At 44.1% G+C, this 27,182-nt stretch overlaps 1 protein-coding gene across 1 annotated transcript in view; it reads left to right on the forward strand.

Annotated features, from left to right (window-relative positions):
• LOC146789395 (macrophage mannose receptor 1-like) overlaps positions 1-27,182 on the forward strand; it is a 742,402-nt gene that overhangs the window by 83,921 nt on the left and 631,299 nt on the right. Inside the window, exon 6 of the mRNA XM_085631522.1 lies at positions 3,769-3,912. Within this exon, the coding sequence (XP_085487648.1) occupies positions 3,769-3,912 (144 nt within the window). The remainder of the gene's footprint in view (positions 1-3,768; positions 3,913-27,182) is intronic.

Below are 27,182 nucleotides of genomic sequence, written 5' to 3' on the forward strand. Positions count from 1 at the left end.
TCACCAAGTCCCACAGCATCTCACTTGCTTTGAGTATTACTATGGAAGGTCTAGGTTAGCCCGTGCAGCCCCACAGGTTCCATCACATCAGGCAGCAGTGGTACAGCATTATGTATTGTGTCTGTTGCATTCAGTATCTTTCCACTTCAGAGACCTGCCACCCCAGGAGCATGAGCAGTCTCTTTTGTGCCTGGGTGATGCTAGCCTTGATGAGCATGCACTTCTTCCTTAGACGGTGTGCTCAGGGCTCCCTTGCCCCACTTGCGCCTCACCTTTATAGTTCCATCATCTCTATTGCTACTGGCCTTTTTTTATCTCTCTCTGATTTCTCACAGTTGAATTTGGTGCAGCCTGCTGTGCGCCATTGGGGGGGGAGGGGGGGGCTATGCTTTTGTCCTTTGTTAGCCCTGGCCTCCTTCACTCCAAACCTCACAGAATCCCAGCCCTTGATATCAGGCCCTTATGATAGAATGCAGCTACCCACCCTAGGAGGCCCGCACTGCGGTCTGTTCCTCCTCTGCACAGGCTGTGCCACTGCGCTGGCATCCCTGTGTGTTCAGATGGTGCTTATCCTTCCACCTCCCCTGTGCTGGGACTGGTCCCCACCAGGGTGCACTTCGAACCCAGTGGCATAACAAAACTTGAGGGGGTGCACCTGTAAGTTACATGAGGGGACCCCCCATACTCTAGACCGATTCAGGAGCTCTCAGGTCAGGGGCCCACCACCCGTGCACAGTGCCGGAGGGGCCCCCCAGGAGCACCGGGGCCCCTGCACCACAGGGGCTACATGCGCTATCATTACACCACTTGTCTGATTCCTCACCTCTTGGGAGTCGCACCACTACCCTTTCTGCACAAGGCTCTTCTCTTAGCATTTCTCTGCTCCTCCACATTGGCCTCCTGAGGCAGTTTCAGCACTGTTTCTGTCTCTACATCCCGTGGCAATTAGTCTGCATTCCTAGCCTTGGTATCGCACTGCTTATAAGGGCTTATCAGAGTTCCGACAACACAGCCAAGATTTTGTTTCGTGCTGGTCCATTCTAGCCACTGGCAGGCATGCACAGCTTTGGCAGTTTCAATGCTTTACCTGCGGCACACAGCTGGCTCCCTGCTTCCCAGTCACTAGTGTAGCTGGGTGTTGCTGATATCCACCCGCTTTTGCTGAGGTTTTCACAACGTATTATCCCCTGGTCAGAGAACCCCCCTCTGCTATGCAGCAATGTTGTTAACTGTCAAAGCATTCCCCATATTCCCTAATCCTTCGGTAAATAGCCTTTTCACTCTTTCATTACAGTTTATACATTAAGCAGAAAAGCAAAAATTACATCATGCCTTTTGAGGTCTTGCTACAGACAGCTATAGCTGGCAATGAGGAAAACAAACAAGTGACAGGTGCATTGCTTGAAATAGTCTCAGCCAATGGTAATTACTTGAGGCTTCATTCTAATAACTGCTCTTTTGCCCACATGCCACCATGCTTACACATAACACAAACAGACCTTACATCACACATAAAATACAATATAGAATATACAGAAACAGTTTTTGGGTCATCCCTGTTTAGCCAGTAGCTTCTATGGGCAAGCGTTCTTTGAGCAATGGCTTACTTGGTGGTCCTTTAATTTGTTTGACCAACCCATGGCATATCACGGATATATGCATTTTTGGTGTTAACCCTTTAATAGGTGATGGGGACAGAAATAAGACCCTCTATGGCTTTCATAACATATACAATTTAAGCAAATTCTTGAACTATTTCCTACATGTAGCTCTATAAGAAAAGCATGTAATTCCCTTGACTTCAATAGCAGCCTCCCTGGGCAGAAAACCCTTAAAACTCCCCTTGTTCTTAAGCAGACCTCAAAGACTCACCCAGTAGACATTCCTGTTGCTCTTCCGGCATGCATGCAGCTTTAAGCAGGCTTTTCAGCCTGGAAACCCTTTTCATTTTTGGGGAGAGGAGGTAGAGCATTGGAGGGGAAGAGCAGACTGGGATTTGCACCAACTAATGACACCTCTATGAGGCATGCATTAAACTGGAGTAACTTTTAAAAGCCTCCACATTTATCCATCTTTCCATGTGTGCTGCACTGTACAGCACACATACATTCTTGTCCCACATTTACCATTCTTGGAGCAAGGCATTTCCCCTCCTCCAAACTACCAATTGCAAGCTCAGGATTCCACATAAATACCTGTTTTACTTCGTGGTGCTAAATTGTGTTGACTGTGTGTTAGCTCAAATATTGCTCACATATTCTCAAAAGTCTAACAATCTTGTCACTTTTTCATGGACCCTACCTTGTAATTGGCTTCTAGGAGGCAGGAGGCAATAGGTTAACAACGAGAGCTGCCACCTATGTTTGCTTCCTAGCATTGAATTGTTCTGTATAGAGGCATAGCTGCCTAGAATGTCCTCCCCTCGTGATCCTTTAGTGTTATTTGTCTGAGGTTTTATCAAGGACCCACATAGTCTAAAACATACAGGCAAGCAATAAAATATTTTCTTTATCGGTTTTTAGTGATTTACCAATGTGTTTTCCTTATGCTCTGATAATTTTATCGGTGCAATATGCTTATTTTATAGCAACGTCACAGGGCAATCCCTGTTGCAACATTAATCAGCATATGTAGGAAACTGGGTTACCGGTTGAGAGGGTGAAACAGTATCCACAAGGCCTGTCAGGGTGAAGTCACAAGCAACCCCAAATTAAACTGTGTTTAACCCTCGGGTTATTTATGCAGCCCTTCAAACAGTGATAAAGTGAGAACACAACACAGGAAAAATGCCACATGATTTTTAAAAAAAAATAGAATCCAATTTAATGAATTCTTTGACACCAAGACGACACAATCCAATTTAAAGATGTAAGTGAAAATAATGCTTAAAAGCAGAAAGCACCAACTGTGGTTATCTGGTCGTGCCAGACTGTGACAAAGTCACAAGTTCAGGCAGACTGTGGTGGAGTGAAGTCCGGATACAGAGTTCAAGTTAGGCTCGCTGGACAATATACTTTAAATCCCTGTTCTGGAGTGTTGCAAGATCCTGAGTTGATGATGCATCGTGCAGCTGTAGTTCTGATGAAGTTGCGGTCTTAGAAGTGGGGTTTCATGTCAAAGATGTGGCATGCAGTAGTGGTCCTGATGAAGCTGTTGACTGGGCTTGTGATGCGAGGTCCTGTGTCGTCATTTAGGATGCTGTAGAGGAAGGCTTGCTATGTGTAGTCCTGTGGCAGAGATGCGTCACGCAACAACGGTTCTTCAGAGCTGTGATGCAAGGACCTACAACTGGGATGCATTGTGCAGCATGGTTCCAATGCATAATTGAAAGTTATCACTTATTAAATGTAATACGGTAACCCAATATTACTATGTTTTAAGGAGTGAGCACGCAAACTTTAGCACTAGTTAGCAGTGGTAAAGTGCACAGAGTCATAAGGCCAATAAAAATGATACCAGCAAAAAAATGGAGGAGGAAGGCATAACTTTTGGGAGAAGACCACCCAAAGGGTGACACGTCTCACACAACAAAAGCATCAAAGTAATAATTTCAATACATCAGTGGTTGTATCACAACGGCATAAGCTTTACACGTGCATTCCACCTCAGCTGTAGAAATAGTAAAAATGTTCTTTTAGGTTGAACAAAATAGGATAAAATGCAAGTATACGGTACAGCATGCTTGTCAATCAAAGGAGAATTTACAGATGTGCACCCTAGGTTTGAACAATTTTACTCATTCAACCCATACATTTTTCTTTTATTAAGGAAATCCTTCTGTTGAGCCTGCAACAACCTGTGTTGTCCTTAATCCTGGAAAAGGAGCAACATGGGAAAGTAAAGAGTGTTATCAGAAACTCGGATATATCTGCAAAAAAGGAAATGCCACAACTGCTGCAATTTTCCCTACAGGTAAATATGCAAAATATTTAAAAGATCAATGATTGTAGTGAGGATAAGGCTACACCTACAGACATTGCTAAGTTAGCATAAGTTGGACGATATTTTGCCGCTTTTGCTCACGTTACTACATGGCACATTCTGTGTAAACACTTTGCTTGCTCACTTTCACATGAGAACTGTCTGTATTTCATGTGTTCAGGTGAACACTGTGCTCCTCGTCTGCAGAGCATGTTCAAGGTAAAAAAATAATGAGCTCTGCTGAATTGCTTTGGTCAGTCTCATGTCCCTAGCCATAACATAGAACACAGCTGCAACCCTGGAAATCTGGTGATTTTAATATTGCTGTACACGCATGTTAACACATTTTGGAGAAAACGCTTTCCAGGATAGAAGAGCTGGGCTTGTCCGGAGAAGTAGATTCCTGCATCTGAACTCGGAGGTATGGGGTCCCCTGACAAAGCCTGGAGGTCTTGTATAATTATAATAAACTAGCTTCTTGCAAGGGGAGGGTGGCAAGGCACTGTAGTCCTGTTTCCACTATCATTATATTATGATTTCTCCTTTTGTTCTATATGGAATTGTAACTATGCTGATTTGTTTGACCTTATGCATTTTGCTGCTAGTTCTGGCTCGAGTATTGCATTATAGAGAACGTTAGTTAAAATAAACATTTTAAACTACACTTTGACTCTATTTACTCATGTTGTGGACAAGTATGAGAGTTTGAATGAAAGAGTGTTCTTGTTCCCACGTATCCTGAAAGAGGAGGGAGTAACATGTTCTAGGATGTCTAATCATTGGTAGATTTGCTGTAGTACGAATGAGACACTGTAGCTAGTCTGATAGGAGTTCTGGGTACCGAGGTGGGTATTTTGGTACACCACTACACACTGAGGTCCTGGTTTCCGGCGCATAGTTCTGCATATGTGTAGAATCCCTGCATCATGGCGCACCTAACGTTTGGTCTGGTTCTTAATTGCGAAACGCTTTAGTAGTAATTGTGCTTGTCCATGATACCCTCGCTTCTGTTTTCCAGTAAACAGCTGTGACGGCATAACCTACGTATATTGATGTGTTTATAGGTTGTTCTTCAAGCTTGACTCATAAAAAGGTTTGATAGTTCTTACTGAGTTACTTACCCATTGCACTGCCACGCTTTAAGTTGTTCAGCTTTTCCTCGTTATGGCCAAAGTGGATATTGCGGCACATAGCCGCGGGCGCTCCATCGTCATTTGACCGCTTTTGGAGTGCCCAACGCAGGTGTTACACTCATTTTTGTGGTTGGAGCTCATGGAGCTCACCCGTTTGAGGTTTCTCATTCTTTGGTTATGCTTCCTGCAGTGGATGGTGATGATGGCTTATTTCATAAGTACTCTCCTGCTGCTGACCCTATAGCGTATCGGCCATACACGACTTTGGAGGTTCCGATTTCAGCATGGCAACACCTCGTTTGGTTTAATGGTGCCCAACCCCACTCCGTGACTTTGGTCCGGTTATGCCCTTTGTCGGTTCTGGGGACCGCTTGGACTATTATGGCAGGGTACACACCACATCCATGTTTTCTAGCAGTCTCTGTAGACAAGTTGCGCATCTTACACACCTCCTTGATTGAGGTGCACAGGGCTCTAGTACTAGTACAATACGTATCATGCAATCTTCAGGTGGGAGTACCTGGGGTTGCAACGCAACCAGCTGGCACTGCTGGGTTAACTATTAGCCCAGTCATGGTTAATTTGGTTATGTGCAAGCGTCCACAGAATAAGGAAGATTTACCTTATTGGCTGCGGAGAAATTTGACCAGCTGGAGGCTGTAAATACAACTCCTGTGGAGAAACACAGGATTCTTACTATTAGTTTGCAGAAATACTTAATACCCGAAGTAACTGATTGTGAAAATTGGGGTAAAGTGTTTGTGGCGGTGTATTCAAAATGTTTTGGCACTCCTTCTATGACAGTACTTCCCTCCGTGATTAAGAGTGTTCAGGATGAACATGGACCGGAGGCGGCTGTGGAGTTAGGAATGAGGTTGGTCGGAGTGTTTGACATAGTTGCTGATCTAATCCTTGCAAATGTCAAGGGGGATGCAGTTAACTTTCAAGTGTCTAATGCTTTGCAATTGTCCGGGAGTAGGAGAAACCCCGCAAATTACTAAAAAGTATTGCTGAACCTTATAGGACCATTGGGCGCAATAGTTTAGGTGTTAAGCCTTTTGCGGGAAAACCTGCGCAACAGCAGATACAGACGGCTCAATCTGCTAGAGACAACCGTCCCAATTTCCCTAAAAATAATTGGAAAAATAAGAAACAGGGAAAGCAACAACAGACAAAGAGATCGCGTGCAGCATCACCGGTCCCTGAACTTTCTGAGCGCACTTATGATTTGCGCAACCGCGCTAGAATTAGGTCTCCTGACAGGTTTCAGGTTCCTGATCAGCGTTCTCCTCGTTCTTCATTGGCAACATCAGACTCACAAGCCAGTGGAGGGGAAAGCCAGGATCGCGGCAAAGGTCAAGGTGCCCCACAGGGATGAGAACAACCTCACCTGACTGAAGGCAAAGGGAAACAAGGCGATTTTCCTCATCAGCGCCCACTTTTTCAGAAAAAGAAAGTTGCCGCTTTGACAGCGAGATATGCCACAGACGGTGAGGACCAGGCTCCAGGACAGAACATGGGCAGTAACGCTGCTGGACAGCTCAGCGGAAGTTGCCATGGTGTGGCAAGCACTACGTCCATTCCTGGAAGCGACGGCAACTGAAACTTTCATCACAGTTGAAACAGCTTACACCCGAGTGGCTCCCCCTGACAGATTATATGACATAGTTCTTCTTATTGAAGCTGACATACAATGTGTAGTAATACAAGGGATTTTTGGGGAAAATCTGACTTCTTCTTATGACATCCTTTTGGCAGAAAAAGATTGGCCGCAACCTTTTGTTCAGGCCGGTCCGCGAGGAGAGGAGGTAATACTCCCCAGTTTTTCACACAACGTGTCCAAGGAGCAGGCTATGGCTTTTGCAGATGAGTGGGCTTTGGTGCTTGCACCAGCTGTATACCGAAATCAGGTGGGCTGGGATAAAGACTCTCCACTGCATGAAATACCGTTACGGTCCATGCCACAGCCACAACCCCAAAATCCTATAAGGCGGGAGGCTAAGGCTCCCGTAGCCGATATTCTTGATCAACTAGAGTATCAGGGAGTAATTGAGACATGTGTGTCACCAATAAATAACCCGCTATTTACAGTAGTTAAACCCGATGGGTCGTACCGCTTAGTTTTGGATTACCGACATTTGAACTCACATTGTCGGACTTGTGTGGTGCAGAATACCCATAGTTCAGGGTTAGTCAACAGTCTGGTTCGTAAAAAATATAAAACAACACGGGACATATGTGAGAAGTTGGCCTGATATATGCTGTACACTAGTTATAGTGGGCACCCTGTATCAGTCCAAACAATCCCTTATGGTGATAGGTTAAAGACAACCTTTATTGAAAGCTATCCTAGTGGTAGCTATGGAGAGCAGCCTTCAGGCTAAGTCTTGAAGCAGCTTGTTTTACCAATCTATAATCTGTTCAATGACCAAATGAAAGGACAACTACAACAGATATATATTTAAAATATATGTATTTAAGATAAAACACACCCCTCTAGTCTCTTTATGAGGCTGGAGTTCGAAGTACTTAAGTTACAAGTCAGTATTCAACAGTAAAAGCACAAATACACGTTTGGGCCCTAGGGGCGTACCAAACCATATACCTATAAAGTGGTATAAGAACCACAACTGAGCTAGACACAAGGCCTAGAGCCTGTAGAAGTGCTTGGACCACAAGGAACCACCCATGGTAGTGACACAGGGGACCCACGGGGGACGCGTGCAGTGTGAGAACACAGCTGCAAATCGCCGTTAACTTCTATGAGGAAAGTTGCGGTTGGAAATTAAGGGTTTAAGGACACTTAGAGGACGACTACAAGCAAACCCTTTTGGACTTCGAGGTGTCTAGGGCCAACACCCATGGGAGCACCGGAGTACTCGAGTTACCTCACCCAGGGAAGCCGGGTGCATAGGTATCAAATAGTGTCGGTCGAGACGTCGTTTTCAATGGAAGCTGGCAAAGAAGTGCTGCTGCCGTGAAAAGGAGAAGTGTCTGAAGAGATCCAAGCCTGGATCGATGATGGAAGGAACCTGAAAGCAGAGGGGACAGAGTCTGGGTCACTTACCAGTGATCAGGGGCACGATAGTCCAATGCCCACAGATGTTGGGTGCTTCAGGTGAGTTGACGGGTGTCTTGACTCTTCAGCCACGAGGTCCAGGAGGTGTCGACGATGACCAGGAGCTGGATTCAAGCTATACCAAGAAGACTGTCGAGTGCGGCGACCAGAATGGACCCAACAAGCCTTGGCAACGGCCAGTCAAGTGAAAATAGAAGAAAGACGTCCGTGCAGACCAGCAAGATCTGGGGGACTCACCCAGAGAGGGTAAGTCGGGGCACATCTGGAGCAACCAAGAAAGTCCAATCAGAAGAGGAGTTGCCTTCGTGGGGACCCACTAGCCAACGGGCTAGCGATCGAGCAGGAGCCTCGAGCAGTCGCACTGGAAACTGGCCCACGGGTTACTCATGGAGTGGAGGCCAGAGATCTTCGGTGCTGTAGATGCCCAAGGCGGGGGCTACTTGGAGCCCAAAGCACAATTTTGAGGAAGACCAGAAAGATGATGTACCAACAAAAGATCATGGTGTCCAGGGGTCACGGTTTCACATCACCCACGATAGCCACGGGCCTCAGCTTTGCTGTGAACTCAGGGTAGCCTTGGGAAAGTCTGGAAATCCACCTCTGGTGATGCAAAGACTTCGGCGTCCGGCGGGAGCTTCAGAGTTGCGGACCGGACAGTTGCTTCTTTGGTGCCTGCCAAGCAGGGGAGTCACTCCTTGACCCCAAGGGAGATTTCTTCAGTCTTCTAGTAGAGATAGAAAGTCGAAGGTCCAGGAAATATGTTGCAGAGTTTTGTCCAATGTAATCTAAAGTCTCAAGGACTGGGTTCCATACTTATACTAAGTTTGGCGGTTGGACATACTCTAGGGACCAACCTATGGGAGGGTTTGGAAAGAGGGGTGGTTACACCCATTATTTTGTCCAGTTTCACACCAGAGCAGGGGCAGGTAGCCCCTGCAACCGGTTTGAACTGGACTATGCACAGGGACACCAAGTGTGCCCCAGTGCAGGACTGCAAAACACCAGAGAGTGCTCCCACCCAGCCCCAATACACATCTGCATGTCTGGGGAGGTGGTTACACCTCCCTGGGACAGGAAACCTATTGTCCAGGCCTCCCCTGCCGGAGTTTCGGTCAGCAGCAGGAGGCCAGAACCGTGTCTGTGGCAGTGGCATCCATTTTGTGATGCCAGAGCTTTAGAAAGTCCTTACCGGGTAGACCAGTGTGAACATGTCTCTCCCTCTAGAAGGGTGGAATGCTACCCCCGCCGCCAGAACTGGCGGAGGGGTAGTATTCCAAAGCATTTGACACCAAACACGACATGTTTCCGTGCAGCCAGTCCAAAGTTAGCATTTACCGCAAGGTTATAATGCACTTCAGAGTATATGGTCCGGCTGCACCACAAACAGCATCAGAGGAGGTACTCCGAACGCTGCAGAGGGGCTCTGCTCATGCAGGGGCACCCTCTCACATAAAAAACAAGCACTCTGCCTTCAGGATTGTTAAGGCCTGCCATAGGAGTGACTTATAGGTTTTATATGTGTGTGCAAAGGTAGTGATATAGGTAGAATACCACAGCAAGGGGTGCAGGCACCACCTTACCCAGGCTTCAGTAGCAGACCTGTGGTGTCATTTTGGAGTGCTTCCCAGGGGTGGCATAATACATGCTTCAGCCCCTGATAGGTCTCTGAGGTACCTATGCCCTAGGTACATAGTATACCATATACTAGGGGCTAGTAAGGCACTCCAGAATCCAATTAGAGATGTACCTAATGTACATGGAAACCATTTTAGAGAGGAAGCAGCTAGGCTGGGGTCCTGATTAGCAGGGCCGCAGCCAGACTAAGGTCGAAAAACAGTGAAACACTAGCAATAAGTGGGGGTTCCCATGTGAAGCAGATCCTACTCTCCTACAACATATCCAACGGATTTTATACGCACAATCTATCTCCTGAAAGCAGTCAATGGACCACATTCACCGTGGGTGGAAAACAGAACATTTTTGCGTTTGGCCATGGGCTACAAGAATAACCCTGGTGTTTTCGCCGCCAGTGTGGTCTCTTTGTTAAACAGCATAGACGAAGACGCTTACTCGTACGTTGATGACTTTTATCTGACTGACAACGAGTTATGGCTGCATATTTGTCTCGTGGATCGCATCATAGTATTGTTTGCGGATCACGGTTACAAATTTAACTTTGCTAAATCACACATTGCAGATTACACTGTATTGTTAATGGGCTACGAGCTCAATAATGAAGGAAGAGGCTTAGTGCCTCACTTCTTGGAGAAGTGCGCACATTTGCGCCCTCCCACTACACTGAAAAAATTACAGTCTTTACTGGGTTTTTAAAATTTCGGTAGGTACATCCCCGATTATGCCCAGCGTATCAAGCACGTGTATGCCTTGATTCCACCCTCTTTTTCAAAGTCCTGCTGGCTTCCGGAACATTCCACTATACTGCAATCTTTGCAGTCAGATCTTATTGAGCCCAAATTCCTGCTGACTCGTGATAAGCATACTAACCTGGTGATAAGAATTGTCCCAGGACATGTGGGTTTCACGTACTTGAAGTTTAATGAAGGAGACACAGTGCCTATTGCTTACAAGTCACATTTGTACACTTCTGCAGAATTGAGATTTTCCAACATTGAAAAAGTTTTGACAGTAGTCCAGATGGCGATCCTAAAGGAACGTGCACTGGCACAAGGGAAACGGATTTTGGTTGTAACACCATGTCCCGCACTCGAAGCGGTGACAAAGGCAAGTTTTCCAAACTCAAAGGCATTTAATCCACGCTGGATCCAATGGGCCACATCGCTGACATCTCCGGATGTCACCTTTATTTTTGACTCGTCCTTGAGGACACAGGAGTTTTTACAGTATGAATTCATTCATCCTCCTCCTTTGTCAATGTGCCCACTTGAGCAGTACCAATGTATTATATACACTGGCGGTTCAGCGCAACTAGCTACCGGGTCTAAACATTCTTACTCGGCAGCCTGCACTATAGTGGCGGGTACCATAGTGCACGGAGAGTTCAAGTCCAATGTTGTCCATACACAGGCACTAGGTGACTGTACCGCCCAATTAGCCGAATTGTGCGCTTTGGTACTTGCTCTAGAGTTTGCAGATCCAAAAGTGACTACTCTAATTGTAAGCGATTCTTATTACTGTGTTCAATCTTTCAACAACAACTTATTCTTTTGGTCTCAAAATGAATATTGTGATTCGAAAGGCAGTGCAATTAAACATAAATGCCTTGGGTTTGAGTTGCAGATCTTAAAGAACGTCTGCCTCTCACACAAGTAATTCACATTCTTGCTCATCAGCGCATAGGTGTACACTCTGTTGGCAACAGTTTGGCGGCTGAAGCTGCCAAATCAGCAGTAGCCACATGTTCAGTTGCAGCAGTTACAAGATCCATGAATAAGATTAATAATTACATGTTGGCAGCAATAGCTGCTGCAGAGAAGGGTGATGATTACCCGCAGGGTTTCCCTTCCAAATACTCTTATCATTTATGTCCTGATAATGTTCCTTACGTGAGAATTAACGACGTTGGTGACAGGTTAATACCCAATGCGGACCGCAGGCCTGCACTGATAACAGCCGCACACGAAGGTATGGCCTCGGCGCATGCTGGAGTGTCTGCGACTGTTTCTATCTTGCAGCGGTGTTACTGGTGGCGCGGTTTATATAAACAAACCCGTAATTACGTGCTTTCTTGTGACATTTGTCAGCAGATTAAACCGTCAACGGCTACACGCCTACCACAAACACAGCTATGCATTTCTAATAAACCCTTCGGTTGTTTTTATTTAGATCACTGCGGTCTTTTTTCTTCTGATACTACCTATAAGTTCATCTTAGTTGCAGTTGATCCGTGTACACGCTTTCTTTGGGTTTGGACACAACGTAGTGCTGACGCCCGAACTGTCATCAGGGATTTGCGTGTCTTTGTGGGAATTTTTGCATGTGGCACTTTCCATTTGGACCAAGGTCCCGCGTTTGCCTCTAAGGCGTACAAGGATACCATGAGGTCTTTGGGGGTGCAAGTCAAATTTTTGTCTCCATACAGGCCTGAGGGCAATTCAGTTGTGGAACGAATGAACCGTGATTTAAAGCAATCCTTGACAGCTAGGGTCATAGGGACTGGCAGGAACTGGTTCACCCATTTGTATAGCGTACAACGTGCACTAAATAATCTCCCTAGAAGATCTCTGGGTGAGCGTACCCCATACGAAATGCTCTTCGGCATGAAGATGTTTGTGCCCGACCTTGATGGACCAGACATTGTGGCATCTGCCGCTTCCTTTGACCTAGATAATAATTGTGCCGTATTACAGAATCTACAAGAGACTTGAGACAGCCTTGCAAATGAACATTTGCCCTCACCCACTGATGCTGCACTGCAGATTCCGGTAGTCGGCTGGCTTTCAAGAATCGGAGACCTGGTTCGAGAGAAGGTGGAAAACAAGAAAGAGTTTGTCCCCTCTTATCGAGCACCGGTACCAGTGCATGGAGTGCAGGGTATTCGTTCAGTCATTTTACCACCACTTCCTGGTCGAAAAGGCAACCGATACATCTCAATTGACAATGTCAAGCTGCAACATCTGGCTGATCCTGAATAGCATCACGCCTGCGGTATCTACAACAGCAGTAACTAGGGATCCATGTTTAACCGCTTCTAACACTGTGCAGGATGACACCCCCATTGAGATGGAATCTGTTAACAATCCCTTGTTGTTACCGACTGCTTCAACGCCTAATGTGGAAACTGAATATTCATATCCCAATTGCATGTCATTTTCTGACGTACGACCTGAAGCCACTAATGAATCACGTTTTTCCTTTGACTCACGTTCCATTGCATCACAGGTCCCTTCAAAATGTTTTATTTTTGTTGCCTAGTTTAAACAAACTTACTTGATTCCACCTTGGACTTACATCTGGTTGGTGCTAATCGCAACTTTTTTGTTCATGTCCATTGGTTTTGTGACTTTCTTTTTCCTTTTGATCAATAGCCACTATCTTCCTGAACACTTTGCTGTTAAACTGATTGATGGCTCTGCACTCTTCTTCACACATCATGACTGCCTGGCCAGTCATCGAAGGCATTGTTTGGGATCCTGTAGATTTCCAAATCCATGGCCCTTCAGAGATAATTAATGTCCCTAATGTACTTCGTGTTTCTATGGGTGATGTCGTGAAACATAACATAAGATCTGATGATTGGGACGTACAGGCCGTGCAATCCTTGTTCGCTGATTTGAAATATTATGCTGCTTTTGATGCTAAAGATTTATATTTGAATACTGCAAATTACGCTGATTTGTTTTGTTTCCAACATTATGGTCATCATTATCTGCATAAAGCCAATACATTTAGGAATGTTTTTAATTATACAAAATGGGAACATTGCCCAGCTCCTTTGAAGGGCAGCTCTAATATGTTTTTGAAGCAATTCACCTATTGTACTGATTTTGACACGTCCAACCCTGGCTTGTTCTATTTTAAATTGAATGTCTCCTCTAATTCTAAGGTGATGCTCATCTATACTAAATTATTATATTCAAAATCCTTTATTGACGATTTATCAGTTGGGGCCTATGAGCTTTGGAAATCATCGATTGATCTTAAATCAGTCTGGGGTTCTAAATCGTGGCTGGTGCAAGGCACAGAGGCGTTGCACTTTGCCTGCCTGATTCCAACACAGATTTTATTTCTAAATGACTCAATTTATCAAACTACCTGTTTTGGTTTGGCAACTTCTAAACAAATGAATGCCCCTACTACACCTGCTCTGGCAGCTTATGGGAACTGGAGCGGTTTTACTAATTGTTCCCAGGACGAATTTCAATCACTTTTTAAAAATAACACCTTTAATCTGTCTAGTCTGGACCCCCCCAGGTTGGTTGGTTTGGCAGACTAGTTCAGATGCTTGTCAACTTTGTTTCCTCTCCAGGGCTTTTGGTTATACACAGGATAGGCCTGATCCTCATTTTTCTAACACACATTCAGTTACCACATATTTGGTAGGAAAACGTTGTCAAAACTGGTTGCAACACTCATCACTGGATTTGGTTAAACAACATTTGTCGTTATTATCAGGTGACATTGATTTGACCGACTTTATAAAGGGACCTGCAGGTCCAAGAGCAAAACGATTTATATATGCTACTTACAATGAAATCTGGAAACTATCCCAAATTGCAGGAGCTTCGTGTTTAAGGGCAATAGATCAGGCTAATCTTGAAAAAGTGCTTACTGTTGTTGATAATAGTATTAACACCCTTTCTTCTCGCATTTATACATTGGACAATATTGTTTCATCTGTTGCTGAAATTGTACAAGAGGATGTTTCTGTTTCGTATCATGGTCAGAATCAATTGCGTTCAGTAATTCAGTTTGCCTGGACTTTACAGACTCTTAAGATGAGTAAAGTTCCTTGGGATTACTTGAACGCGTCATCGTTATTTTTGCCATTTAACTTGACAACAAAACAACAGTTTATGGCTGAAACAGACTCTGCTGTCTGGCTCATAAATGGGCTAATAACTCTCCCATTTTCTTTATTTAAATTCACCTTGTGTATGAAACACTATCCACTGGGTCGTTATGAGCCATTGGGAAGTGCGTCCTTGCACGAAGTATGGTCTCTGCCTTTCACATACAGATGCCTTAGGGATGACAAAGAAGTATACCTTACAGGAGAATCATGTGAAAACAGAATAGGTCATTCCCTTGTCTGTAAAAATATTAAATTACACAGTGTTTGCAACCTTACGGCCCCAAATCTGGCATGTGTTTTAAGGGGCACACCCGTGCCGTCTATATCACCGACTTTCCCACTGCTTGCCAATGGTAGTTATTTGCTTTTAAATAATGAGGACTGCTGCGGCATGTTAGCATGCATCCTTTACATAGTAACTGTTTCACAGCGTGTAGTTTGCTGTAAAAATGTTTTTTTCCCACCCCCACACGGGAGACTCGATAACTCGATTTGGCCTTCCATTCCGACCTTGAAGGCAGATTTCAATAAGATGAGCAGAATAAAAGAGCATTGTCATCCCAAAAAGAAGTTTCTCTCACATCTGCCCATGAGACATTCGTCCTTCATGTGGCTAATACTCGTACAGAGGTCCAAACGCTTCTTAATGCTGACCTACCACTACATTTCGGTGCGATAATTCACACTATCTTCAATGCTTCTAACACTACTAGAATTGCCCACTTTTTTAAAGTTGTGGGCTCTGACCTTGTCAAACTATATTTGGTGTGATACCAGCTTTTACTCATTGTATTTTTTCCAGCGTCTTCGGCGGCTTCCCCTTATTACTTGCCTCAGCCGCTGGGGTCTTGCTGTTGATTTGCCTGCTACAAAATGGATGCACTTCCTGTGGCTCTGCACGGCAGACTCTGGCTGCAGATACTCCGTAACCGCATGCTTGAATGCTATGGTGCTTTGCCCTTAGCCACACTACGTGTGGCTTATGGATTATCTTTTCGAGCTGCCTATTTCACTTGCACACAACCTGTCTTCCATTGCTTGGATTGTCCCTTTCAGTGGGCATTGGATCTTTGCCTCTCCAATATGGCATTTCCTCCTCCTGATTTTGAGCTGCTGATGAGTCCCTTAGTGGCCCATGAGCAGGAATGTTTCGGTGCTGGGATTATGGCCTGCGCAGCTGCGCTGGGAGTTCTGGCTGAATGGGATATCTTTGCAGCAGCAGATGATTTACTACAACGCAGTTCCTTTGAAAATCAAGCAAGCTGTCTTCCAATGGTGCTGGAGGTGCCCGTAATTGAAGAACACATATGTTCATTCACTCTACTTAATTGGATGGCAACACTTTTTTCTGCTGAGAACAATGACTTCCTCTTGGAAGCTATTGCAACAGACTGTTAGTACACCCTGCTGTATTGAATCAGCCACAGTATCCAAGATGGATTTTTTAAATTTTATTTTTTATGTGTGCCTTTTTCGACACAACATTTTTTTTTCTCTCTCCCTTGCCTCGCTTTTTTTCTCTTTCCGAATATTCCTCGCAAATAAATGGTATCACTGATTCACATGCTATTGATTCTTGCTCAGACGTTTGAAAACTGTGTTCTCTTTAAGACCACTGTCCCATGGACTGAACAAGGGGAGGGTGTAGTGAGGATAAGGATACACCTACATACATTGCTAAGTTAGCATAAGTTGGACGCCATTTTGCTGCTTTTGCTCACGTTACTACATGGCACATTCCGGGTAAACACTTTGCTTGCTTGCTTTCACATGAGAACTGTCTGTATTTCATGTATTCAGTTGAACACTCTGCTCCTCTTCTGCACAGCGTGTTCAAGGTAAAAAAATAAGCTCTGTTGAATTGTTTTGGTCAGTCTCACGTCCCTAGCCATAACATAGAACACAGCTGCAACCCTGGAAATCTGGTGTTTTTAATATTGCTGTGCATGCATGTTAACACATTTTGGAGAAAACCCTTTCCAGGATAGAAGAGCTGAGCTTGTCCAAAGATGTAGATTCCTTCATCTGAACTCGGAGGTATGGGGTCGCCTGACAAAGCCTGGAGGTCTTCTATAATTATAATAAACTAGCTTCTAGCAAGGGGAGGGTGGCAAGGCGCTGTTGTCCTGTTTCCACTATCATGATAATATGATTTCTCCTTTTGCTCTATATGGAATTGTAGCTATGCTGATTTGTTTGATCTTATGCATTTTGCTGCTAGTACTGGCTCGTGTATTGCATTATAGAGTACATTAGTTAAAATAAACATTTTAAACTACACTTTACTCATGTTGTGGACAAGTACGAGAGTTTGAACGAAAGAGTGTTCTTGTTCCCACGTATCCTGAAAGAGGAGGAGTAACATGTTCTAGGATGCCTAATCATTGGTAGCTTCGCTGTAGTAATGAGAACGAATGAGACACTGTAGCTAGTCAGATAGGGGTTCTGGGTAGCGAGGTGGGTATTTTGGTACACCACTACACACTGAGGTCCTGGTTTCCTTCACATAGTTCTGCATATGTGCAGAATCCCTGCAACATGATGATAGGGCTTCTGTAGTCATGGTTAGGTCAGGGATCCCATTGAAAAGGCAGTTTTTGTTTTCTTTAGCGCATTGGCACCAGGCTCATGTGAGGGCCCCCTTGGAGAACTCCCATCAATAAAATAATATTTAAACCAATATTTTTATGCTGAAGCGGTGGACATTGGGTGCAGGATTCACAAATCTAGTGTAGGACATGTGAACCTTGTAAAACATAAATAAAAACAAGTTATGGTTTGCATTGCTGTTGTGCAAATTATTCACCATGCTCCTGAGCATGAAACTTAAATATTTCAGTGTTTTTTCCATTTTAATTGGTAATCATAGCTGCACTTTAACTGGGTTTTTTAAGCTGATATTTAATGATGTATAGCATCACTATAGTATGGTTAAGTCAGAGTTTTCGCTCAAAAATATTTTTTTTGTTTCGCTAATAACTTTGGTACCATCTTTCACATCTGCATGAAATGTTCTAAAAAATAAATTTAGAGAATTTAGTTTTGACCTTGCATGTTTTGTATGGATCTGTCTAGGGGTGGAAGGATCAAAAAAGCTGGTTATTATGGCTACTATACTATTTCCTTAATGAGAATTTCTTAACTTTTTATGACTATTCATTTAAAAGTATATGTCAACCATACCTCCATTTTAACTTTAGTTTTTTTAGGGAGTTCCTTTGTCTAAAAAACATTAATTTTAATATAAACACGTGTTTGATTTATACATTGACACTTTCCACCCTGCAGGCACTGTGTGGCTGATACATAACCTCTGCTATTGATAGGGTCTCCCCTGTAGCCCGCTGGCATGCTATTTAATTATTTTGTAAGTGCATTTTCACCCATTTATATGTCCTCGCACTGGAGATTACTTCACTATGCCCCTAGCACTTTTCCAGCCTCACTATATCCCATATTAGTAACTTGTCTACCCTGCTGTCCTTGTTTGACTCGTGTTATCACCCATATTATTCCTCTTTGTGCACCTGTGGTACAACTAGGATTTTCCTACTTGACTTTAAGCATGTGTATGTACTCTCAAGTAACTAGCAGCCTTATATGTTCCCCCTATAAACCTATATGTTCTGAAACAAACCTACATTGCATCAGTCGCGGCCGTCATTCATCGAGGGTGGCGGAGCGGGGCTGCAAGCCCTAGTGGGGAGGGGAAAGGGCATTGGAAAAAAAATATTTAAAAAACACTTACCTTATCGTAGTGTCCTTCGTCTCTGCTCTGTGGGACTTGAGCCAGGAACCAGAAAGCACGCTCAAGCTTCCCTGATCAATCACAGCACTGCAATGCAGCTTTGTGCTTGGTAAGCACCCAGGCTCCCCTGACCAATCACAATGCTGCAATGCAGTGTTGTGATTGGTCTGAGTGCTATGGTTCGGCACTCAGACAGGGACTGGGAGCCTGGGCATGTTCTCCATACAGGCTGTAATGCAGCCAACGTGGAGAAAATGCAAAGTGCAAATTAATGTTTGGCAGGCCCAGAGGGCCAGTCAAACATTCATGCGCACTTGGAGTAGGCAAACCAGTCTTCCCCCTTTTCCTCAGCATGATAACATAAATTGATAATAACCCCAAGTTATTATCATGTTATGTTTCCTTTCTTTTACTGCTCAAAGCAGTGGGACAACGCTCTTCCACCTCTGCATTGCATATGTCTGGTCTAGTGGCTTAGTGGAAAAATGCATCTATGCAGTAATCTGTGTGATTCCGGAGGGTCCATGTAGCCTCTCATGCTTCTGAGCTCTATAAAATGCATACCATTAAGATGGGTAGAAATACATTTCTGTAAACTCAGCACCAAGATAGCTTTCAGGGTGAACATGTGTTTCGCGGATGCATTTGATATGTCTGCTATTTGCTTTGAGAAAAAATGCCGCAAGAAATCGATTTATCTCTTAGAAGTAGTTTGTCTAACTAAATGAAACTAATACAGGAAGGGAGTTTACTTCCCTTGCCTTTTTTAAGCGGTACATACTCATTTTTACATAAAAAATAAAGATGACTGTCCTATTTTCTTTTTTATGTTGGTTCAAAAATTATGTATAAATAATTATTAAGCTGTGAGGTTGTTCCTTAAAGTAACTTAATGGTATTGATGTATTTTGTTTCTGATCATGTTCATGAAATGTATCCTATTGAGTGCATTAGCTTATGTGAATTGTTCATGAGTTTCCATGGTATGCCTTACCACACTTTTCCTCCACTTTGGGACACTCTTAAGAAGACACTTCACGTGTACTATCACCCTTTCCTCAAGCAATCAATAACAAGAGTTAGTTGTGGTTCTGTACTGTACTGTACAACAGGCCTTCTTGAATATATTTGATAATGTTTCTGTAAGTAACAGGGTGTAAATGCTGGATGGTAAGACGTTTTTCATTGCTATCAAATTCCTCAGTTCACCACTATATAACTGTGAGATATGATTGCTTTTCATTAATATTTGAGGCTTGCTAGACAATATGGTTATGGAAAGTTTGCTTGCATATCTCTCACACTTCACACTTTCTTAGTTTTTCAAGGATTTCTACTCTCCAGAAGGGTGTGGAGATGGTAGATATTCCTGTAGGCTGTGCACAACGAGGGACAAAACTCTAGTTATACCACATTTCAAATGCCAATGACAAATAGAAAATCCACAACTCTTCACATGTGAGCTCAAGGTTGAACTGTTTGCCCCGATTGTGACATGACCACATGTATATGTGGTCTTATATTGAATGATGTATGCTATAAATGGCAGGCAGATCAGATACTGTACCACATTGGACATGACAAATAAATTCCCTAAATACATGATCTCTTGTACATAATGGGTCTCAATTCCTCCAGAGTACACAATTAGGGGGTAGCTTCCTCATCTGCTCTGCAAGGGGACCTGAATTACAAATTGTGGGAACAGCCTGAGAGATACATGACTTTTTTTGAGGAGGGTATTGATGCCCTCCTAAAAGTATGCTTATTTAGGCATTCCAGTCCTCAAGAATTCAGGAGCAGGAATCCTTTTGTAGGCGGTGCTATTGGGGAGGGCAAGCAGATGGGGGGGCTCCTATCCGTTAATCTCAGTGAGCTGAAATGGTCCCACAGACAATGGGCCTCATTTATGGTCAAGCAAAAAAAAAGAAAAGAAAAGTAGTTAAGAGCTGGCCTTCCTAGCACAAAGAGTGTCATGCTATGGACAGTACCCACTACCTACATTTCAGCTCATCTGTCTGAGCAGATCAGGGTGGTAGCCTCTGCACCCCCTTTTTCGGTTGTGTGGGGAGGGGGTGTCTGAAATAGCTCATGCTCACTAAACATCATTTTTATTCAAGGTACAAAAAAGACACTGAATGCGATTGTGGGATTCCAAATTCAAGGCAGGCATTTGTCCAGCCTCTACTCAACATCTCCCTTGTTTTCTTCACACTGCATGGAGTCAGATTCATGGACAATGTGCCAATATGTCCCCTCAAGGAAAAACAACTGGGAGATTTGGTGGATCCAGGCCTGTGCTAGGAGAGACCTCCTTAGCCATTTAGAATAGGCCTGGGCAGTGAACTCCGCTCCCTTCGCGGAGTTTGCTGCACTCCCCACTCCACGGAGCTCGCAACGTGTAGAAAACTCTGCTTCGCATAGTGCAGCAGAGTTTTTTTCCTGCTCACGCTCGCAAACGGTAAGTTCGCGAACGCGAGCTGCTGCTCGGGTAAAATTTCTACCCGAGCGGCAGGAAGACTAGCGCGAACAGCAGTTCGCACTACATTCCGCCAGTTGCAGAGCTATGCCCAGGCTTAATTTTGAATCCCTGTTGTCTACGGTGCTTTTCAATTTCTTTGGTGGGCATATGACATATAGTCAGGCACCCCAGTGATCACTTCGCCAGGGAGAGAAAAGGCTGGCTAAGCCATGTGTGCCTAAGGTTAACCCCACATGTATTTTCTTCTCCTCTAGGGTAAGGGGGAGGAGGGGTGAGAGGAAATGGGTACAAACATATTAGGGACAAGGGTGGGTTAAACCTTTTTTGGCTGTCAGGTTGAGAGGAGTTAATTCCCCATTACACTTGAGTTATTTAACCAATTTCAAATCTCTTTCGATCTTTCTCTCTTAAGAGTTGGATGTTGAGGAACACCATGCAGTCACCCTTCCTGGAGGGCAAAGGCTGTTTTAGCTGCTAGAGGAAGGGGATGAGTCACCCCCTTTGCCGGCAGGATTTCTTCTTCCATTCAGGAGTGACTTAAGTCGACTCCTATGCCAGTGCTGTGCTCCCCCATTTGTTATCTCTTAGTGTTAACTTTGTGTCTAATGTTTCTCTCTTCTTCGGGTAATATGGGAAACAGTACACCAATAACACACCCAGGAAGAGGCAAAGTTGGTTGGCATGGGAAAGTCACTGCCTATGCTGAAGGGGTGTTAGCCCATTTATTGAACTGCTGGTGTTGCTTGGGGTCGCTCAACCAGAGCAGGAATTCTTTCAGATGAGATATTGTTGCAAGGAGGAGATTGAATGAATAATGCGTTAGAAAGAGCAGGGCTGCACTTTTCCACTCAGGTGGTGTCCAAAAAGAAAACCTCAGCACTTATATGTTTCCCAGGAAATGTTTCAGCGAAAGGAATTTGAATTGGATATGCTGGAGAAGGGCATCATTTCTAATTTCAGGATAAAGTTTGATAAATACTAAATCAAATTTAGGGGTTTCATAACAATATAACGGTGCCAAAAAAAATGGCAAAATACAAACTGCCATAGAGAAATTATTAATAGATGCATTAAATTCACTTTAGAACGATAAAGACAAAAAGGTCCTAGGCTCAATTGCATTATATGAAGGAAGCCAGAGCATCAAGGCAGGTTGAAGCAATTGGGAGAAATGCTGCAACATATTTTACATTCTTATTTTAAAACTTGGAAAAAGGACTTGATGGGGCACGCAATCATCACTGAGTCTAGCATTAGCCAAGACCTTTTGGTTTTACTAAAAGTTTATGTATAATATACTTACCCAAAAGGACCTTCAGCCACCTCTCTTCTTCCTTTGGTCTGTTCTTGTGTCATTCACATTTTACTTATATCCATTACAGTACACAGCATAGGGCAATAGGTCAGCCTACTTCAGCCACTGGTTAACATCAATTTGAGTAACTGCACATTGCTCTCTCACAATGAGCACATCTGCAAACAAGGTAGTTCTCTTCAGTGCCAGTGTTTTTTGTTGTTTTTACTTTATAATTACTTTAGTGTTGCCTTTGTGTTTGGAGACTGAGGGGAAACCAGCCTACATTCCATCTTTATCAGTTCCTGTCTCCTGTCAATGCTGTTGTAAATTCCATCCATCCATCCATCCATCTATCCATCTCAAAACAATTGGCTTTTTTAGGTCGGTGTTACTCAAGATCTTTGTATTTTACTACAAATATGTGTATTACACAGTCACTTACATGGGTTTTAGGTCACACTTCATCTATTTGTCTGTAGTTGTGTTGTTCACATCTTTCTCTAACCCACTCGAGCCCGCTTCAAGGGACAATGCATCAGCTCACTTCAGCGATTGGCTAACGTCAGTATCAGTTATGGCATGCTTCCCTTTCACAATTCTGCAAATATTTTCAGCATTGTAGTAGACCATACAGCTAATATTTCATCTTCAGAATTAACCCCTAATCGCGGAACCCCCCATCATTTGAATTGGCCAGTGCTAAAAGTGTTGTGCTAGCATGCAGGTATTCTTGTGTTAGCTTTCAGGCATTGTTGCATTTGAGAAAAAATGATTTCAGCTTCAGGGAACTATAGATGTTGGTTCTCCTATCTTCCTGAAAAACAAAGTTACCATTCTCATTGCTCAGACCTCTTTGCACTTGCAACTCCAAACAGAAAGCCAGATCTTGTACCAATTGCAGGTAAGTTACCTGGTGGACTAAGCCCTTTCTGCAGGTTCATCCCCAGATGTTTGGCCTTCACTCTTTTGTTGTTGCTAAATTTGTTTTTGTGGGCCTTTGGACTCGGTGCACTTTATCACTGCTAACCAGTGCTTAAGTGCTTGTGCTCGAATTGGCTTATACCCAATTTGCATATTTAATTCACTTGTGAGTCCAAAGTAAAGTTGTACAACCTATACCCAGGGCATGTAAGTTAAATGCTACTAGTGGGCCCAAAGCACTGCTTATGCCACCTGCTTAATTAGCACTGTAAACAGGTCTGCCATTGCAGTGTGTGTCTGTGCAGTTTTAAACTGCCATTTCGACCTCACAAAATAAACTTTTTGCCAAGCCCAAACTTTTCCTTTTAATACATATAAGTCACCTCTGGGCTTGGCCCTAAACAACCCACAAGCAAGGTGCAGTGTACTTAAAAAGTTGGACATGTACTTTTAAGTTTTACATGTTCTGGTAGTGAAAACATCACAATGCCATTTTTCACTTCTGCAAGGCCTACCTCTCCCATAGGATAACATTAGAGTTACCTTATATTTTATAAGTGTAATTTCCAAATAGGAACAGGTAACCAGTCCCATTTGTTGCTATTGAATTGTAATAGAAAATCCTAACTTATGGTGAAGTAGGATTTGAAATTACAATTTTGAAAAAGCATATTTCAGAAAGTTTAAAAGTTTCCTGCCTTGGTCATATGGTGCCAGCAGCCTGTCTCTGGGTCACATGACCGGGTGTTTGTGACAGTTGGACTTTGAGTATTCCTCCTAGACAGCCATACACAATGGGGCACATAGAGGTGCCAGGATAAACCCTCACTGGCAGGGTAACCTCACCTACACATAAAATGGCTATGTCCTGCTTCCACACTGTTAGAAATGGAGTCTGTAGTTGGCAGAGGTTTGCAAACTATCCAAGTTGAGATAACCACTCTAGTCAGGGTAAGTCAGATATGCACCCTAAATTAACCTGTGCTCACCCTCATGTAACTTGTCACAGAGCAGTTAGGCTTAACTTAGGAGGCAACGTGTAACGTATTTTTGAAACACTTAAATTACAGTAGATTAATGAAAACACCACAAAATAACTTCGCACAGGTTTAGAAAGATAGAAAATGTTTATCTGATTTAAACAATACCAAAACAGCAAAAAATGCAATAAGTATAAGTCGAGGTATGAATTTTTAAAGATTAAATGTGAAGACTGTGAAGTCACTAACGGTCAAAAGGTTACTTGAGGTTGCGAGGGACCAGTGCAATTCAAAGTTCAGGCTGACTGTGATGGCAAGCAGGTTGGCTACATAACCCAGATCAATTCAGCTTATGAAATACCTTGGATGGAGTTTTCTTTGGTGTCAAGAGTTCACTGCTTCATCATCGAGCCACACAGAGTGGGATCTGCGTCTTCATCGACTCTGTTGAAATTAATGGAAAGCAAAGTCATCGCGCAGCCTCTGTGTTACTGCTGAGCTGCGCAGGCTGTGAATTCTTCATTGCCAAGCAGACTTTGCGTAGGCGGACAATGCACCAGAAATTCTCACTCAGTCGAGGCAATGGGCCTATTTTAGCAGAAATCAACTGCAGAACCTACCTTTGAGGCCCAGGACCGGAGGAAGACCCTCAGGCAAGGGTAGGACTCCCAGATGGCAGTGTCAAGCAAAATGAGCAGGAAGTCTTTTGTGTCCCTGAGACTTCAGAAAAACAGAAGGCAAGCCAGCAAGCCCATGGAGTCCCTCCGGGTTCAAGAGAAATAGTTGCACTCCTTGTCCTCTGCAGGGTTGAGATCAGCAGGCAGCAGGGCAGCTCAGTAAAGCGGAGAAGCAATTCCTCAGAACAGTCCGTCACAGCAAGGTGGCAATCCTTTCAGCACAGCAGCCTTTACTCCAACATATTTCTTTCCAGGTTAACTAGTGCACTGATTTGGTGGGGCCATAGCCCTGGCACTTATACCCAAAAGTGACTTTGATGTAGGGGGTAATCCAAAAGATTCATCTGAAGTGCACAAGGACCCCTTTCAGCCCAGTCCTGTCTGCCAGAATACCTGTGGGTGGTAGTCAGCCCCTTTGTGGGAGGGCAGGACACATCCTATGCAGATGTGGGTATTAGCCACCTCTACCCTTCCTGCCTAGGAAGGTTATCAGTATACAGATGAATCCTCCGTCATACCAAGCCCTTCCTGTTTTGGGACTGTTTAGAGGGAATGCACAAATTGTAGCTGTCACCTAGCCCAGACGTGTATTGGAGACAGGCTGCAGGCACACAGAGCAAAGTTAATAGCACAGACATGTACACTTTTGAAAAGTGGTATTTCTAAAATGGTAGTGTAAAATCCAACTTTACCACTAATAAGGATTTATTACCACCAATCCAAAGATATTAAATGTGAAGTAACTACTCCTTTTCAATTGGGAATTACAGCTTAAAAGGTTTTTTAAGGACTCCCCCAATTTTAGTCTGTGGAAGGAGTGGGCCTAACAGCAGTGAAAAAATAATTTTGCTGTTTGTGACTGCCGGGACATATACAACTTAAAAGTATATGTCCTGCCTTTTAGCTACACAGAATCTGGCCCTTAGGGTCACTTTGGGCCTACCTTATGGGTCACTTATGTGCAATAAAAGGGGAGTTTAAGGCTTGGCAGGGGTTTTAAATGCCAAGTCGTAGTGGCAGTAAACTGCACACACAGTCCCTGCAATGGCAGGCCTGAGACAGGTTTGAAAGGCTACTCGTGTGGGTGGCACAAGCAGTGCTGCAGACCCACTGGTAGCATTTGGATTACAGGCACTGGGTATATTGTATACCACTTTACAAGGGACTTATAAGTAAACTAAATATGCCAATCAGTTATACACAAATGTAAACATGTTTTTGGGGAGAGGCAATTACACTTTAGCACTGGTTAGCAGTGATAATGAGCTCAGAGTCCTAAGGCCAAAAAAAAGATACAGCAACATTGGGAGGCAAAACATAAAATGTTGGGGGAAAGACCACCCTAAGGTTGACAGGTCTAACACATGCACCCCCAGCTGAAAGTGGGGAGAGCTACCCAACCTCTAGAGAGTTCTCATCAATAAGGTGGAAAAACCTGGACAGACCATCAGCATTGGCGTAGTTTACTCCTGATCTGTGTTCTGTCCTGAAGTTCATACCCTGTAGGGAAATGGATTCTTACCCTTCATTTGCATGAGCCACCTAAGGGGTCTGTGGTCTGTCTAAACCAGGAAGTGAGTGCTAAACAAGTATGGCCTCAACCTTTTCTGTACCCAGACCACAGCAAAGCTTCTCTTTCTATTGTGTTCCACCTCTGTTCCCTGGGGAGTAACCTCCTGGAGATGAAGGCTATAGGTTGGTCCAGACTTTCTTCATTGAGCCGTGAAAGTACTGCTCCTATACCATGCTCTGAGGCATCTGTCTGGACGATAAACTCCTGGGAGGAGTCAGGGGCCTTGAGCACAGGAGCTCTGTACATGGCTTGCTTCAGGTAGTCAAATGCTTTTTGGCATGCCTCTATCTAAATCACATTTCTAGGCTGCTTCTTCAAAGTCAACTCGGTCAAGGGGGCAACAATGGTGCCATAACCCTTGCCAAACCTCCTATAGTACCCAGTGAGGCCTAAGAATGCTCTGACGTCAGTCTGAGTTTTAGAGAACTGCCAGGCCATGATGGTTTCTATCTTGGCCTGAAGGAGGTGCACCTTCCCCCTGCACACCAAGTGTCCCAAGTACACCACAGACCTCTGCCCTATCTGGCACTTTCTGGCCTTGATAGTCAGCCCTGCCTGTTGACCGGCCTGAACACTTCCCGGAGGTGAAAGATGTGGTCCTCTCAAATGCTACTGAAGACAGCTACATCATCAAGGTAGGCAGCTGAGAAGGCCAACAAACCAGCAAGGACCTGGTTCCAAGCCTCTGTAAGATGGTAGGGGCGTTCTTTAATTTAAAAGGCATCACCCTAAACTGATAGTGGCCCTTTGGAGTGGAGAATGCTGACCTCTCCTTGGCTCCCTCTGTTAGGGTGATCTGCCAGTAGCCTGATGTAAGATCAAAGGTACTTAATACTGGGAAGCCCCTAACCTGTCAATGAGCTCATCCGCCCTAGAAT

The sequence above is a fragment of the Triturus cristatus genome, chromosome 10 (assembly GCF_964204655.1).
Source record: "Triturus cristatus chromosome 10, aTriCri1.1, whole genome shotgun sequence".
In the NCBI taxonomy this organism is placed as follows: Eukaryota; Metazoa; Chordata; class Amphibia; order Caudata; family Salamandridae; genus Triturus; species Triturus cristatus.